General features: G+C 44.2%; 2 protein-coding genes across 2 annotated transcripts; one reads left to right on the top strand and one right to left on the bottom strand.

Annotated features, from left to right (window-relative positions):
- Nucleotides 1-5,261: 5,261 nt before the first annotated feature.
- On the bottom strand, nt 5,262-5,534 carry N7529_001333 (HAT dimerization; the record flags this gene model as incomplete). Its single annotated transcript, XM_057236864.1, has 1 exon — nt 5,262-5,534. One exon carries the CDS (start codon nt 5,532-5,534, stop codon nt 5,262-5,264), a length of 273 nt encoding a protein of 90 aa, XP_057103667.1.
- Nucleotides 5,535-8,355: 2,821 nt separating this feature from the next.
- On the top strand, nt 8,356-8,724 carry N7529_001334 (uncharacterized protein; the record flags this gene model as incomplete). Its single annotated transcript, XM_057236865.1, has 1 exon — nt 8,356-8,724. The coding sequence occupies one exon, from the start codon at nt 8,356-8,358 to the stop codon at nt 8,722-8,724; it is 369 nt and encodes a 122-aa protein (XP_057103668.1).
- Nucleotides 8,725-10,928: the final 2,204 nt, after the last annotated feature.

Below are 10,928 nucleotides of genomic sequence, written 5' to 3' on the forward strand. Positions count from 1 at the left end.
TAGTCGTGCTCTACGGGAGAATTGATGCCGCGAAATCCACCATTAGAAGGTAGTCTAACCAGTCGTCTTGATTATGTTCGATGTATAGGCGGAGCCGTTACGCTATATACTGATTTACAATTTCACTTTGCCTATCGGTTTGGGGATGGTAGGCCGTAGACAACTTCCTCTTAATACCAAGGATTCGACAGAATTCAGTCTAGAACTCAGAGACAAACTAACCACCTCGATCCGACACGATAGAGGAGGGGATACCAGTGGTTCGGATTATATAGTTCATAAACAAACGAGCCATCTTCTTCGCATCGGTATCCTTATAGCAGGGGATTAATATCGGTCTCTTAGTTAAACGGTCCACAACAACAAATACTACATTAAACCCGTTTTTATCCTTAAGGAATGATCGAAAGTCTATTGTGATATGCTCTTATAGTCTGTTCGGTATCTCTAGTAGGTGAAGAAGTCTAGGGGTCCGGTCTCTCCAGGCCTATGTTCGTTTACACACTAGACAGTTGTCGACATATCTCTTCACATCGGTTGCCTAGCCAGGCTAGTGATACCGGGCTAAGACCAGCTTTTTTAACTTCTCGATGCCGGGATATGCGGTCAGAGGTTGGCGGTGAATATCATTAAGTAATCGTACTCGGAGATCGTCTTTATCAGGTATTTCAAGTCGGCCGTCAAATAACAGTAGGTCGCCCTATAATGTCTATCGCGAATCACTTCCTTTACGGGCTATATATCGGAAACTATCGAGTTCAGAGCTAGTTTAGTTTATAAATTTCACTCGTTCAACAATTTCATCAGGTACGAATACCTCAACTAGTGCAATCTGCGGGTAGACTCCTTTTTCTAAACAGTCACTCGGAAGCATAGTAAGGTAACGCCCTCTATTAACACACGGGGTATCTTTCCGTAAGAGCACGTCCGCGATTATGTTGTTCTTTCCTAGACGATATTTAATCACGAAGTGGAACTAGGAAAGGAATTCGCTCTATCGAGCCTACCTCTAGTTCATTTGTCGCGTAGTCATAAAGTATTCTAAAGACTAATGATTAGTAAGGATTTCAAACCGATCCTTTCGAGAGAGTCCTTCGAGTTCGGGCCGCCATTCCTAGAGTGCACGGATAATAGCGAGAAGCTCTTTATCCCGAATCTCGTAATTTCGTTCCGTAGTCTGCATGGTTTTCGAGAAGAATATAATAGGATACTAGCTTTCACTTTCGCTATGGTATTATGTGAGTGTAGCTCCGATAACTCCGTCGGAGGCATCGGTCTCGACCCCGAGTAAGTAAGGAAGGATCGTAGTAGCGTAGGATTAGGGCGGAAATTAGTCTCTTCTTTAACTCCTAGAACGCAGTTTCGCAAGTATCAGACTATTCGTAAGGCGTATCCTTGCGAGTTAACTGGTGTAGTGGTTTCGAAATCAAACTATACTTATCGATAAATCGTCGGTAGAAATTACAGAAACCAAGGAATGACTATACGCCTTTTACTATTACGGGGGGCCTCTATTCGAGGATTACCTTAATCTTTTCAGGGTCAATAGAGATGCCTTCTATAGTGACAATAAATCCGAGAAATTTAGTTCGCTAGACCGAGAATTCACACTTAGACAGTGCAACCTGCAATCCGGCTTTTCGTAGACGAGAGAGAACCTCACGCACGTGCTGCTAATGTTCCTTAAGGGTTAGGCTATAGATCAGGATATCATCGACGAATACAATCGCGTACTTATCTATACATTCACGGAGAACATCGTTCATAAATCTCTAGAAGGTAGCCGGTCTATTGGTAAGTCCGAAAGGCATTACCTTATATTTATAGGATCCGTATCGGGTTCGGAACGTTGTTAGATCCTCGGCATTTACAGTGAGTCGAATTCGGTGGAAGCCTTACCGAATGTCGAGCTTTATAAAGAATTTCGCGGTACTCGTTCGTTATAGAGCCTCATCAATTAAGGGAAGCGGGTAATAATCTTTTTTAATGATTACATTTAACTTTCGAAAATCCACGCAGAACCGGAGACCTCTATCAGGCTTCTTCGCCATTAGGATCGGTAAAGCGTAGGGAGCGGAACTTAGTTCGATAAAACCCTTGTCGAGGTTCTCCGTGATATACTTCTTCGCGGCTATTAGTTCATCGAGTGAAAGTTTGTAGAGAGGATAGTATCCGGGCTATGCCTAAGCTTTAAGGATGATGTCGTGGTCGACACCTGATCGGTACGGCGGGAGTTTATCGGATTTCTTCTTCGAAAACATATCTGTAAGATCGTGGTACTGTCTAGGGAGCGTTTGTTTAATCTCACTAATCTTAGGGTCGCGATTGTTACGCTACGAGGTCTTCACTTCTAAGATATAATTAATTTCATAGAGTGATGTTGAAAAAACCTCGATCCCTTTGGTTTCTGCTTTCGTGTGTAGCCGATTGAATCCTATACGGCCAATTACCTGCATATCGATTATAGCCGGGTTTGTAGATTATGTCGTAGACGGAGCACTATCCGTTCGTTTCTCCGGGTTTCGCTCTATGCTTTAGTGCCTCTAGGATGGAACGTAGTCCTTAAACAAACGATCCCTCCTATTAGTATTAACCTGATGTTCGGGGTTAATAGCTAGTCTGCGCAGAATTTCGGTAGGTGTAGGAAGGGCCATCTGACGGGACACCTCCTTAAATAGCGACGCTTTATTCGGCCAGATCATTCGATAACGACGACAGTTAAGAAGAACGTCATATTCGGCGAACCATATACGCCTAAGGATAATGTCATATCGACCAAGATCGGCCACTAGCATCGGGACTTGCTTACAAATCCTTCTATCCACATAAAGAAAGAGGATAACGGCATGTGTGATTAGTTAAGCTCTCTTACCATTAAATCTAACCACCGGACATTTATGATCTAGTTTAAAAGTATTAAGACCGAATTGTTTTCTAAGTAATAACACTAGTGAAGTATCGATAAAGATAGAACCATTAGCTCCGGTGTCACTAAGGGCTGAAATAGAGAAGGAACGTCTATTATGCATAAGTTAGGTACTAAACACTAGGCTATTATTAGGACTTCTAAGTAGTTTCTGTAAATTCAGTCCATAAAGGGACACTTCTATTCCGCCTAAGAGGGAGACTTTTCCTAGGCAGGAGCTTTTCCCGGATCCTCACGGTCATACTCTAACTCTTCGAGGTTGTAAGACCCCGTTACGAGGGTCTTGGGACTTAGGTGGATTCGGGCAATAGAATGGAGAAAGCAGTAGACAGGTTCAATGCTGAACTAATCGCTGGAGTCCAAGACTCCAGCCTCTGAACTGTTTATATACAAATGTGGGGTCATGTGAGGTCATGAGCCCTCGCATTGCGGGTCTCAGCCCTGGGTCTAGTTCGCACCTGCGAACTGGCCATCTCGCAGTCTCACATAGACTGCGAGATATATATCGTCAGACCTGCTTAGTACTTGGGTCCTGACAGAGGTCGACCATACGGGGAGAAGTAGTTGATATAGCTGATATAGCGAGTACCGCAGTCTTCTTTTTCGGGTAGTCGCGGGTCATATGTCCTTACTCACGGTAGGAGAAGCAACGTCCTTCTCTTATCAAGGTCTGTCGTTCGTCGGTAGTTAATATGGTTGGTTAAGTCGAGCCTTCGCGCTTCACACGGATAGAGGGAGTCTGACTCGGTGCGGAGGTAGTGCCTCCTCCTGCACCCGAGGTACGGGCTCGGGTTCCTGACCTAGACTTGGCTTCTATTTAAATGTTGATCTCGTGTGACATGCTCTAGCAGGTGAGGGTAAAAGTCTCAAACGGAACTGCCTCGCTATAGAGTGCCTATATCACCTGAGACTGTAGAAGGTATGGCAGTTTCGAATAAAGGTCACGCTTTCGGTTCTCCACTACTACCCCTGCCTCTTCTGCAAGCTATATGAACTCAGCGAGGAAGTCGGCGTAATCATCCTTCGGTTTCATCTTTAATTTGTGGTATATAGTGTACGCTTCGGCCTTCCGGTTCGGGTTCGAGAAAACAGTTCGGAGGTGAGAGATCATATCATTAGAGTCGACATAAGGGAGAGTCGCCGAGGGATTTATCCGGGGTGTAATATATAACTAGGCCTTACCCTCGTAACGGCTCTGGATATAGAGTAGTCGATAAATAGGGAGTGGGTAGTGATCGGCGTTCGCCTTAAGCTTCTGTCTGATTGTAGTTTCCTAGGTCTTAAATCGCACAAGCTTGCCATCACTTAGCATCGGTGCATCTAGCATCTTCACTGATTTCTGGATACGGGCCTCCATAGTCGGTGCGCCAACATTCCGTCCTTCCTATGACGCGAGGACACGGATTGCCAAAGCGCCGTGCTCCCGCCTTGCATGTTCACAATGAGCAATAGCTTTATCCCGTTCGAGAGTTATCTTATCGACTTTCTTCTTCAGCTATATGAGTTCACCTTTAAGCTCCCGGTATCGGACGGCGAGCTCGTGGAAGCTTATCTTGGAGGGGGTATTAAGGTGTTCACGTAAAGAGGGATCCTCTTCCTTATCGTCGTCATCGATGACCTCTTCCTGCTTAACTCTCGCATCAGGGGTTGGAGTTGCTAGGTCAGGTGTTTTAACTTCTTCTTCTTCGTTATCGCGCACAGCTGGCTATCGGCCACGATGCGATATGGTTCTCTTTGATCTAGCCATTCTGATTGGTTGGTGGATAAGGTTCGGTTCGGGGTCTTGGCTTTACGATGCCAAGGAACGAAGTGGGGTTAGATAGAACCGAGACCAATCACAATGAAGGTCTGTGCAGTTAACTGTCCAGTGAATGAAAAATGATGTTTAGAATTATGTTACGAGCCAAGTCTTGATGAAAAAGAGTGCATTCAACTAGAATTCTAAACATAGGGAAGGAAGAAGGAGAGAGAAAGGGAAGAGAGAAGATACACCATATGGGTGCAAAAACTATCACATGACCACTCCCCCATCCGATCTCCAGATCGTAACAGTCAGGGGTGATCAGCCTGTCAATCCGGTAAGATACGATGATTAGACTGCGACATCGCCCATGGACGGGCTGGTGGGCATTGCCCATGGGCCTTATGTAAGCGGGCAATGCCCACCGTGGGCATGCCTATGGGCCTTTTTAGTAAGCAGAATTCCTTGACCTCGTGACTTGCATTATTTGTGCATTTTAGCTCTGTATTTTGAAGTAATTTGATTACATGTAGACAGCAGTGGCATTGGCATACAGTAGGTTTAACAGGCATTTATTATAGACATACATTCACACTAATACGATACAAATTGATCATCACTAGGTTTGCCACGCTTCCTTGCTTCTCTTAACCCAGGGCGCCTTTGAGTGCCACTCTCATCTCCATAAAGAGGGAGATGAGGACTGCTCTCATCTTCGCTGTCGACTAGCTCACTTCTCTGTCGCTTCCGCGCACTTAGCACTATAGAAGGACAAGGAAGCTGACTCGCCATTACAAACTCGTGCTCGATTAGTCCGACAGGATCATTATCCTCGCAATCCTCACCATCGCTGATTGGTTCAGGCATGTCAGTGGTAAGCTTAGCCTCTCTCTGTTCGTCTGCTTCTTGTATAGAATCTAAGGACATATCCTTATCGGGTAGTTCTTCTATTTTAATATCGAATTAGGTTCTACACCGGAATATCATGATATCCTGGACTGTCTTCGCACTTAGCCGCCCACGCCGGTAGTGGCAGACATCCCGTGCTAAATTAAAAAGACGTTCAACTCCAGCGCCTGTTACGGGAATAGAGAGAGTGTCGCGAGCAACACTTGAGAGAATCGGGAATTCATTCTCATATTCCTTCCAGAATTACAAAGGATCGACTTTTCTCCTTATTATAATAGGTATAAGTATTCCCGCTCGTAATAATAGTGAATATAACGTACGCTTTTCAAGATATCTAGCGAGTTCGTGCTCTAATGTTGATAGATTGGAGTGAATGTGAGGCCGAAGGTCGAGGAGAGCGTCTAGGTCACTTGTACTGGCTAAGTGACGGTAGGGGGGTTGCTCTCCTCGTAGGGATTGTGTCTAGGTGTGTCTTTGGGCGTAAGGAGCTATAAATTGGCGAAGCGTTTCCTTATACTGATTACTCTATTTTATATCGTTCTCCGACGTACCCCACGCCTTACTTGAGAAGAAGTGAAGCTTATGCTAGGGTGCAAGAATTGTTCTAATCGCGTAGAGACTACTATAGATCTCTTTCGTCTTTATGTAGTAAGATGAAAGCTTTGCTATCCTAGTATTAAGGGCTTATAGTATCGCCTTCTTCTAAGGTATGGTTTTCGGAGTGAGTCGTGCGATCGATTCCTCGAAGTGCTCGAAGAGGGCGTTATAAATACCAAAAACATGATATACCGTTATTTCTTTGGTCTTTAAAAGCACTATGGTAAAGCGGTAGAAAGGCTTTATGATATATAGAAGGTAGTCGACCTGCCGCTATTCTACCTTACTAAGTTTGTATTTCTAGGTCTTAATATTATTATAGTATTCATCGTAGGGCTTGCTAAGGCGTTTCGCACGACGAAGTATTAGGAAGGTTGAATTCTAGCGTGTACGGACATCTTAGATAGGCGCAAGTTTCGTTCTATTAGTCTAGAGACGGAAGAAATCATCGCGACGTTAGGGGCTTGTATTAATGAATATAGCAAGCCCTCGAATCTATATATTTATTAGGTATGTTAAATAATAAAAATAATAATATACTTACCTTAATAAGGGTTTGTACAATGACTTGTTCACTCTAGGAAGCACGGAGCGATCGAGCTTAGGCTTAGGCTTAGACATCTAAAACATTCCGATCTATAATATCGTTCTAGGGATCGGCCTTCACTGATCTAAGTAGCTCGCGAAGGCTTAGCTAGATAATATGTGTAAGATAAGGGATTCGAACAACCACTAGGCTATTCGGTAGTTTAAGGGAGTTAATAGAGTCTTGAACTACCTATACCAAAGTTATATTATTTAATACGTTATCTAATATAATCGCTAACACGCGATTAGTAATATTAAGCTTCTTAAAGATCTCTATAAGCACTTTACTTAGATTCACACTAGAATGCGCCCTATTAAGTGGTTCGAAACTAAGTAGGAGCTCACGGTAATTCTAGTCTCGGTCGATAAAGTACCCTATAATCGCTATAAATGCTTGCTAAAAAGGCGATATCTAGCAGTTAAGGGCGATTAAGAGCTTCGTATCTTTTAGTAAGGTAGCGAGAATTGTATACTACTCCTTATCGACCAATTTCTTTAGCCGGCGTTAAGCAGTACGAGGATGGAGTAAAGTAGGTTTAGCTAGAGCCTTTTATGCCATTCGAATCAAGGAAGCAAACTGTTTCCTCTCAAGTATCCGGAAAGGTAGGTTTAGACTAGTAAGACATTTAATCTGCTCTCTTTCCTATTTATCATTCGAGAATTTTAAGATATAAGAAGGCTCTAGTGCCTAATATATAGTAGTATTAGTTATCTTAAAGGGTATAATCATATAAGACTTACCGATATATACTATATAGTTGTTACGCACAGCTAACTGGTCACAGTTATGTTAGATAGAATCGGGAGATACTTCTCTGATTTCCTGCAGACTTCCAACCTCAACGATCTGTCTCTCAACCGTTCCGTTGCCTAGCAGGCCTTACTGCGGAATGAGTCCTGTCGAGGGTATCGAGGAACGATGCCAGGTAGTGCGCCGAATAGATCTATACCGAAGTATTGGTCTAGTCGTAGTGGTTGTCAAGTTATAATCAAGTAAAGAGTCTCTGAAGTTCCAAAGGTATTCACAAGTAACAATGTATGATTGAAGACGAAGAACTAAACTAGATACATGAAATGAGCGTCCTTATATATCCCTGAGTTCTTCCTGTGTAGATGTGTAGATGGTAGATATGTAGATTTGTCTTGGCGGAATCTACCCATCGACCATCGACCTGTTCTACTACTTGTATGATCACGTGAGGCTAACCGTCTCATGGTGTATTGCGGTATTATCGGAGATGGTGAGTGGAAGGCCGGAAACGGCCTTCTCGCGGTAAGCCTTGTTTGTGTGCGAGTATAGTTCGTAATTACTAACAGGGGGCCAGAAACGGCTCCCAAGTCGAAGTGTTTCCCTGACTCGTACTGGGGGTGCCCTAGTATAGGATCTTGCACGTGATCTGCATAACAGATTGATCGATTGGCTCCTGGTGGCCCATCTGTAGGTCGCAGTCCCCACATGTGATTGGTGACTGGTATGTCCGTAACATCACCTCCCCCTCTCTTAGGAGTTTCGTCCCCGAGACTCATAAATCGGCGGTCCCCCCTCAGGTAGGTGATGGCGTTTTTTTCTTTCTCAAAATAATGCGTTCTCGTCATGCCTAAACGCAAGGCTGACTCCGTTCTTGAAGGCGTCCCCAAACTTCCCCGTGATTCTTCGATCGCGCATCATACTCAAGCTGATTATATTGAAGTAAACAGTTTTGTGACTGCCACCCCGTGTGATCATTGTCTTGATTCCGGTGTTCCCTGTATGATAGATCGGTCTCGTCGCTATTCGAAATGTGCGTCGTGCACTCGCGCTAGCCGTGTGTGTAAGCGGGAGTTCTATACTGGCCGCGAATGGGATTTGTTGCGTCGTGCCGAGGACAAACTATCCTCCGACATTGAAAAGAATGAAGATGAGCTCGACCTGTTAGAGCCCGAGCTGAGTGCTTTGCAGTCTCGCCTTACAGAGCTGTATTAACAGATGTTGAATAAAACAAAACAATATTAGGAAGCTATGGCCCGTTAACGGCGCCTGCGAAAACAAATGGCTTTCCTTAAACAAAAGGGTTTTAAAATGTCCGATCATGATGCTGAGTTGCTTAAAATTCTTAATGAGCATCAATCGTCCCTAGGGCAAGCTGCTTCCTCTGCCCTTGATCTCGAGTAGCTTGCCGCTACTGCTGAGAATCCGAATTTTGATCAGATGTTGGCTGAGATTGCTGACCTTCCTTTATCTTTCTAGAATGGTCCTTCTCTTTCTGGTTTCGATGCTTCCTTGCCTTCCGCTGTGTAGGAGTCCGTTTCGCCTCCTGGTAATACTTCTGTACTAGCTGGTGGTAGCCCCTTAAGTTCGCGATAGGTTCCTATGTGTTTTCTGAGGTAGGGTACCCTTTCCACTGGACTAGAAGCTGTTGCTGATTATCGTACCATCTGTCCGCTAGAATTTGTTCGACTTCATATTCGTCCTCAGTTTCTTCCTCGATTTCCACGTTTATAGCGATTTCGGCGTTGTTTGGTGCGGGTTCGAGTAACGAGATATGAAACACTAGATGGAGTTTCTTTATACTTCCTGGTAGCTTTAGGCGATAATTGACTGGTCCTAGTTTTTCCTTAATTTTGAACGGTCCTAATCGTAGGTGGTCCAATTTGTTGCTAGGTCGCTTGGTTTTGATGTTGCGGCGTAAAAGATAAACCTTTTCCCCCTTTTCAGGTCAGGTCCCTCTATGTGTTGTTGGTCGTAGTATTTTTTCATGCGTAGATTGATAAAGTCAATGTCTCTGGATAGCTGTAAGTGCAGCTATCGTAGCCCGGTGGCCAGTAATCTCGATGATTCTGCTATAGCTACTTTTCCCTTAGGTTGTCCAAATACTATAGGGTGATACCTATAGTTGGCAAAGAACGGTGATTCTTTCGTGGTGGCGTGTTCTGCGTTGTTGTACGCTAGTTGAGCCACTAGTAATAGTCCTACCCAGTTGTCTTGCTGGTAGTTCACGTAGCATCTTAGGTACTGTTTGACCGTTTGGTTCACTCTTTCTGTTTGTCCGTTGGTTTGCGGGTGGTATGCGGTGGAGAGTCTAAGCTTAATACCCATTTAGTCCGTAAAGGATTGCCATATCTTTGATGTGAACAACTTATCTCTGTCCGAGGTAATCTTGCTCGGTATCCCGTGGTTCGATACCACATGTCGCAGTAATATCGTTGCCATTTCTTGAGCGGTAATAGTTTCTATAGTTGGTAACATATAGGCGTATTTGGTGAGCCTATCAACTACAACCATAATCATGTCGCATCTATCTGAGACTGGAAGCTTCGTGATGAAGTCTATCGTGATCTATTCCTATAGGTTCTTCGGTGTCTCCGATAGCTATAATTCCCCGTAGGGTGCGTGTCGTGCTGGTTTGTTTCTTTAGCACGTATCGCATTCTCGGATATAGAATCTGACCTTGCGGTTCATGTTTGGAAAATAATAATTTCGCGAGACATGTTCCACTGTCTTTTCTACTCCTATATATCCGTGCGTAGCGTCATCGTGGTGTCGTCTAATAACCTTGTTTCTTAGTTTTATCGGGACATATATTAGTCCGTGCGCGTAGACCATTCCTATGTCGTCGGTAGTGAAGTGTTCACTGCTGACCTATTCCTCTAGGATTGATTTTGCTGTTTCGTCGTTTTTCTACGCGTCTCGGATTTGTTGTGTGAAGTCGTCTTCGACTTCTATTGTTGTAGCCAGAATTTGTTTATTATACGAGATGGTTCCGTCGTCGTTTTGTTTCAGTACGGTAGGTAGCGCTGCTTTAGTACCTAGCTCGTAATCTGGTCGTCTGCTTAAAGCGTCTGCTTGACTGTTCTCTGTCCCTTTATAGTGTTCGATTCTAAAATCGTATTGCGCAAGGGTTTCAGCCTATCGCGCTTGTCGTCGTATGAGAACCTTCGTGGTAGTAAAGAATGTAAGGTTCTTGTGATCGGTTCTGACCGTCACCGTGTATTTTGCTCCTTCTAGGTATGCTCTCTAGACTTGGAATGCTGACACTATAGCCAATAGTTCCTTGTTATGCACATCGTAGTTGAGCTCGGCTGGGATCATTTTTCTAGACCAAAATGCAACTGGTCGGGAAATCCCATTTTCAGTTTGAGTCAGCCTAGCTCCTAGAGCGTAGTCTAAGGCGTCCGTTTCTAACACGG

The sequence above is a fragment of the Penicillium soppii genome (genome assembly GCF_028829465.1).
Source record: "Penicillium soppii strain IBT 18220 chromosome Unknown utg000001l, whole genome shotgun sequence".
Taxonomy (NCBI): domain Eukaryota; kingdom Fungi; phylum Ascomycota; class Eurotiomycetes; order Eurotiales; family Aspergillaceae; genus Penicillium; species Penicillium soppii.